The sequence below is a fragment of the Rhineura floridana genome, chromosome 4 (assembly GCF_030035675.1).
Source record: "Rhineura floridana isolate rRhiFlo1 chromosome 4, rRhiFlo1.hap2, whole genome shotgun sequence".
Classification (NCBI taxonomy): domain Eukaryota; kingdom Metazoa; phylum Chordata; class Lepidosauria; order Squamata; family Rhineuridae; genus Rhineura; species Rhineura floridana.
The window spans coordinates 168,462,684-168,469,473 of NC_084483.1; the positions used below are offsets into that span (position 1 = coordinate 168,462,684).

The 6,790-nt window shown below is 44.2% G+C and overlaps 1 protein-coding gene across 1 annotated transcript; it reads left to right on the top strand.

The window, feature by feature from the left end:
* The first annotated feature begins 209 nt into the window (after nucleotides 1-209).
* SLC30A10 (solute carrier family 30 member 10) lies at nucleotides 210-5,837 on the top strand. The gene is made up of 4 exons (XM_061626442.1): nucleotides 210-828; nucleotides 2,956-3,039; nucleotides 3,843-4,086; nucleotides 5,354-5,837. The coding sequence occupies exons 1-4, from the start codon at nucleotides 210-212 to the stop codon at nucleotides 5,835-5,837; spliced, it is 1,431 nt and encodes a 476-aa protein (XP_061482426.1).
* The last annotated feature ends 953 nt before the right edge of the window (nucleotides 5,838-6,790 follow it).

Consider the following 6,790-nt stretch of genomic DNA (forward strand, 5'->3'; position numbering starts at 1 on the left):
GTTGCCAGGCTCTGGAGAGAGCGCTTATCGCCGCGCCTTAGCCTATGCCCGCCGGTCCAAAGGCGCAGCCAGCCAGAAGAGACGGCCGTGGTGCAGCAGCATCGAAGCTAGCTTGAGGGCTGGAGCACAGAAGCCCTTCAAGGGAGTAAGAGCGGGGGCACCCTCCCGGCAGCACCACCCTCTCCAGGCGCCCAGGCTCAGCCGTCGCCATGGGGCGCTACACGGGCCAGACGTGCCGCCTGATGTTCATGCTGGTGCTGACGGCGGGCTTCTTCGTAGCCGAGCTGGTGTCAGGCTACGTGGGCAACTCCATCGCGCTGGTGTCGGACTCGTTCAACATGCTTTCCGACCTGATCGCGCTCTGTGTGGGCATCTCCACCGGGCGCGTCTCCCGCCGCCGCCGCCGCAGCCCCGGCGCCTCCTTTGGCTACGGCCGCGCCGAGGTAGTGGGCGCCCTCAGCAACGCCGTCTTCCTGGCCGCGCTCTCCTTCACCATCCTGGTGCAGGCGGTGCAGCGGCTGGCGAGCCCCGAGGCCATCAGAAACGCCGAGCTCATCCTCATCGTCGGCGTGCTCGGCCTCGCCGTCAACGTCGTGGGGCTCCTCGTCTTCCAGGACTGGGCCGCCTGCTGGTCCTTTTGCCTCCGCAGCAGCAGCAGCAGCAGCAGCCCACGAACTTCTCCACCAACACCAGAGCCGCGCCTCGATGACGGTGGCGGACACCTCCGGGCCACCCCAGAGCCCAGCTCAGCCGCCCTCGAGGGGGCCGCGGGAGGGGCCAGCGGCCCCCACCAGGAGGTGGAGGAGGCTCACAGCATGGATGAAGCAGGTGCCTCTCGGTTGCCTCTCATCGATTTTCTTCCTCCTTTCTTTTCCTTTTCCTTTTCCTCCTTTCCCCCACTTCCTTTCTCTCCATTGCCCTTTTCTTACGTTTTCATTTTTCTCTCCCGCTTTGTTCTTATTTCCCCATATTCTGTTCCCCTTTGGGGATTTTTTTTAACGTTTTAATGATTAACGTTCTTTCTCATTTTCTCTTATGCTTTCTTTAACTTGTGTATTTTCTCCATACTTCCTAATTGTGCTATTTCTAACATTTCTTATATTTCTTTAGTCGTATTTCCTCTCTTCTCTCGTTTTTCATGCCATCTCATCATATCTCCCATTCCTGTCGTAGTACCTTAAAAACAAAATTTCATAAATATCTCAAATCCTATGATTTCCCTCTGCTAGCTTTTTTCTTTTTCAATCTGCCTTTCCTCTGCTTCATTCTGTAGTCTCTATTACATGCAGCGCGATTTGAACACAGGCCAAGTACATAATATAAACATATTTATTTATTTAAATCAGATTTTACTGTAGAATGTTACCAGATTAATTATACTCACCTTTGAGTAGATTAGATGAGGCAAGTTTTGAATGTCAGAATCAGCTTTCCATTTCTTTGTTGTTATTCTCATTTCTCTTTCCTTTTCATACCTTCCTCCCTTCCTTTCTATTTCTTTCCACTCTCTTATTTCATGTTTATTTCCCTTCCTGCCTTTAATCTTGTGTGTCCTTCCCTGGATTCAGAAAAGGGCAACCAAAATGATCAGTGGGATGGAGCAACTCGCCTATGAGGAAAGGTTGCAACATTTGGGGCTTTTTAATTTAGAGAAAAAGAGAGTAAGAGGTGACATGATAGAAGTGTATACAATTATGCATGGCGTGGAAAAAGTGGATAGAGAAATGTTTTTCTCCATTTCTCATAACACTGGAAATCGTGGACATCCAATGAAGATGAATTCTGGAAGATTCAGGACAGATAAAAGAAAGTACTTCTTCACACAGCGCATAATGAAATTATGCAATTCGCTCCCACAGGTGGCAGTGATGGCCACCAACCTGGATGGCTTTAAAAGAGGATTAGACAAATTCATAGAAGAAAAGGCTACCAGTGGCTACTAGCCATTATGGCTACGCTCTGTCTCCATAGTCGGAGGCAGTATGCTTCCAAATACCAGTTGCTGGAAACCACTGCAGGGGGAGTGGTCTTTGCACTCAGGCCCTACTTGTGAGTTTCCCATGGGCATCTGGTTGACCACTGTGAGAACAGGATGCTGGAGTAGATGGGCCATTGGCCTGATCCAGCAGGCTCTTCTCATGTTCTTATGTTCTGCATCTGCTCATTTTGTTTTCTTTGTACGGCACTCTGCCCACATTAGGGGAGTTATCTCTCTCCAAAGTATCACATATTAATAGTGGATGTATCATCTCCCTTGCTGATAACACCAATCTGGCATGTTAAAATGGAGAAATGACACCTTTCAGTTTCACAAAACCTCTTCTATAGGCATAAATATTCAGCCTCCACCACCACCCCAAGACATTGTGGGAAGACTGTGTGACTCAGAAGCTCACATCTAGTATGTTAAATTTCTTCAAATTGAAGACAAGATCACCTCTTCTTCATTTCTTATTTTGTGGCATCAATATAATCTTGCGGGTTTCCCATGGGCAACTGGTTGGGCACTGTGAGAACAGGATGCTGGACTAGGTGGGCCATTGGTCTGATCCAACTGGCTCTTCTTATGACAATATTTCTTTCTCACTCTTCAAATACTTTTGACATTTTTTTGTTTGTTTGCAGAGTGTTCGTATGCTCATAAAATAAATTATTTTTCCTGTACCAAAAATGTGTGTGGGAATTTGGAGGGCCCATAAATGGAAATAAATAACGGTAATTTGGATGTGCTGTTCATTTTGCCAGTATCGTTAAGACCAAGTCCATGCAATTATGCACCTCACTTGATTGGCTTGTCATTATGCTGGCTGTATGTGTACTGTGCGCATGCAAGTGTGTGAAGTCCATAGGTAAAATTGCTGGTACTGTTTGAGACTTCAGTTGGTTTTGAAAAGATTGGTGTTTTTTCTGTTTGTAGAACTTATACACAACACAGCGTTTCTTCTTTGAATGCAGGTGACAACATAAATATCCAGAGAAAGCCTGAAGATGTGGTGATACAGAAAAAAGAGAAAAAATCTGAAGCCTTGAACATTAGAGGTACTACAGGGCAGAGGACATCTCCAGCATCTGGGGACCATCTTTATCGATAGCTTGTTCTTGTTCATTTCCATGCTTTCTACATAAGTTTATAGTAACAGATCTCAAGAACTAAGCATAATCAATCCAACAAGTTATTAAAATACTGGCCAAATAATACAGTTACACTGTGGTTGCTCAAATGCAGCCAAGTTGACTCCTGAAAGATAAATGTTAGGGCACTTTACACACAGTACCATGATAATTTCTGTATCTCTGACTTGTGTTAACAGTATTAAGTTATCCAGCTTGCACCATGCTGTTGAACAGCTTTTCAGAATGTCAGAATGCCTCACACATTAGATTTTACCTACACGGGCACAAAATAACATAAGTGTGCAAAGATCACACTTTACTGCATGAACATGCAATGGGAATCCACAATAGATGGTGGTTTCCCAATATGTGTGCATGTGGCAAAATGAACATGTTCTATCTTCACACTTTTTCACTTATGTTGTGCATCCTAAGTAAAATTTCACGTGCTAGACCATCTTTGTTAGCAATTCAGTTCTTAAAGCTGATATTTTAAATTAATCACATTGCTCATGCGAACACCTCATTCTGTGACTAAATACATTAGCAGCTCATGGTTTCGGTGGTCACATGTGAAAATTAAATTTTTGTATTCAATTTTCTCCTGTTTATTAAAAGATGGGCTCAAAAGCAAGTTTTGATAAAGTTCTGGTTTACAGCTATTGTTTTGGAATCTTACCCCTCCATCTCATCATCAAAGTGAATGTTTCTCTTGTCCATTGTTTCAGGTGTTCTTTTGCATGTAATGGGAGATGCTCTTGGCTCAGTGATTGTTGTAGTCGCCGCTTCAATATTCTATGTGCTTCCTCTGGATGAGAACACCCCATGTAACTGGGAGTGCTACATTGATCCAAGCCTGACCATAATTATGGTGTTCATCATACTCTCCTCAGCCTTCCCACTTATCAAGGAGACAGCAACAATCTTGCTGCAGATGGTTCCCAAGAGTGTTAATATGCAAATACTGAGTAAGTTGCATTTTACTGCTGAAGCACTTCAAGGCAGTGTTATTTCTGGAATTTCATTTCTGGATTATACACCCCAGTATCAGCTCTACATTCTCAAGAGCTTTGAGAAACTGACTCACATGACAGTGTCTTAGCAACATGACTCAAAAGTTGGTGGATTAGTGAAAGCATGCATTTTGAGAGCACGGTACTCCTAACAGTACATCCAAAATAGCAGAGCTTGAGCTGCTGTTTCCTGAAATTGCTGTGCACATCTAGAGAAGTTTGTGCTGCTCTGATTGCTAAAAGAAGTAAGGTAGATGGATTATTGTTAACTGCCCAGAGGGTATTGTTAATTGGGTAGGATACATGTGTCAATTAATTAAATAACTGTTTTGCATTATGGAATATGATACACACACTTGTACCATGTGAAGGTTGTTTTGTTTGTTTGGCTTTTGAATGAGCTTCTCTAAACTTGTGGAGGAAATTCCACCGTCCCAAAGACATTGTTTTTGCATAGTAATTAAGTTGATCTTTTGTGTTTCGTATGAAATTTATAGGAGTTGAGGGACAATGTAGCTGTATCTTTCCAGGGATTTATTTTCCAAAGTAGGGCTGGGAATTGGGCACCTTATAAACTGATATTGATATTTATTTATTTTTAACCCTATGCGGGGCAGACACCTAAATATTTAATGCTGAGTTCTAATGCTGGTATCGAACTCATATAGGCACAGCCGTTTAGCAGGGTCTGTTTTTAACATTTCACATTGGATTCAGTCAGCTAATGCTTTTGGGACTTGAGCTCCACTTCACAGCTTTCCTGTAGTGGAGGGTGCTGTGCTGATGCCCTTGCAGCCCAGGCAAACTCTGAGCATAGCTGGGGTTGAGTTGATCACATGGCCCAGTTGGTCTGGAAAAGGACCATAGCTCAGTGGTAGAGCATCTGCTTTGCATGCAGAAGGTCCCAGGTTCAATCTCCGGCATCTCCAGGTAGGGCTGGGAGAGACTCCTGCTTGAAACCCCAGAGGGCCACTGCCAGTCAGTGTGGACAGTGCTGAGCTAGATGGGCAGTGCTCTGGCTCACTATAAGGCAGCTTCCCATGTTCTTCCTTCCGGTGTTCCAGGGAAGTTTGGGATTTAGCCATTATACTCCTGTAAAATGTTTTTTCTTCTGAGCTGATGCTAAATGATGTTTCAAGTAAAAGTAGTGTTGACAATGGACTCTTTGTTAAATCTCATTGAATTGATCTTCTGCTTGTTTTTATTGTCTCTCTCCTTGTAGCAAGCAAGCTGCTAGAAGTGCCAGGAGTCACCAGCATTCATGAGATGCATGTTTGGGAGCTTGTTAGTGGGAAGAACATTGCCACCCTCCACGTGAAATGTCACACCACTTCTGATTATCTAGATGCTTCTTACAAAATGAGAGAGGTGTTCCATGAAGCAGGGGTCCATTCAGTGACCATCCAGCCAGAATACACTGACCATAAGAGTCCTGAAGTCCTGTGCAGTGCCCCGTGCATCTCCAAGGCTTGTGATCCTCAACTGTGTTGCAGTCAGCAGGAAGCATTCCTTGCTCAGGTGAACGGCTACAATGAAAAGAACTGCAGCCTTTCTCCGTCTTTGCAGAAAGCCTTCCATAAAAAAGACGTGGTGGAAATTCCCATTGAACCCATGTGGGCTGAAGAAGCTGTCAAAAAGGACAGCTGCTCCAAGCACAGTTACAAAGAAGCAGGCGAGCCCAAGCCATATATAAGCAGCACACGATTCTAGATACTTTGGACTGGTGCTTTGTAACTTCTCTTTGCAAAGCTCCCATGGCTAAAAGAGCAAGCGCTTGCCATGGTCCTGGGAAGTGGCCTGTGGCAGTTGGAAATGCACAGACAGACACTGCCATCTAAAGCAGGTGTTCTTGGCTTGTATCCAAAGGTCTAGCTGTGCAAGTGGAAGATGCTTCCACTCATGCAGTCGCTAATATCTTCAGCCCTGCAACTCTGAAAAGAGGGAAGATCCCTCCCCCCACTTATGAAAGCAGAAGTGCCTTCTGTTCACACAGTAGGATCTTTAGATGCAAGCCCTTGTCTTCAAGGAATCTTCCTTTGCCATATATGTCCAGTGCAATGTAGACACTAATTCCTTTATTCAGCAACTATTTCTCCAGGTGTAACTAGCTTGTGGGCAAGCATACTGGGATTGCCCTTCCTGGTTTGTCTTACTGAAATGGGATGCTGATTGCAAGCCTTTTAGTTATCTGTGACTCTGCTTGCCTGACGTATTGAGGTATCATTATGAAGGAATGAAAGTAGGTGGAGGTTTGACTAATTCTTTTTTTTAATGCCTCTGTTTACTTACAGAAGTAGGATTTCAGGAAGATTGGGGAGCCACAGAACCCCATGGGTTCAAAGAATTCTTAATATTCTTAACAGGAACTGAGGAAGTAAAACCCTTTGAAAAACAGAGTTTGGTAATATCCACTCGCACAGTGAGGGATATGGACATATGAAGGAAGATCAGTCAGCAAAGTGTATCAACACAACCCTTGTATATGGTTAGGCTGACAAATTGAGACCTGTAGTAATAGGAGCATAAATGAAGTTACTCATTGAGTTTATTCTCTCTGCTAACTTTACTGTACATTCCCCCATCACACTAATTATAAGATGCTGTTTTTCTTTTAGAATACTAAAATAGGCTATAACCTTCCCGAAAGCTCACATCATTTCCTG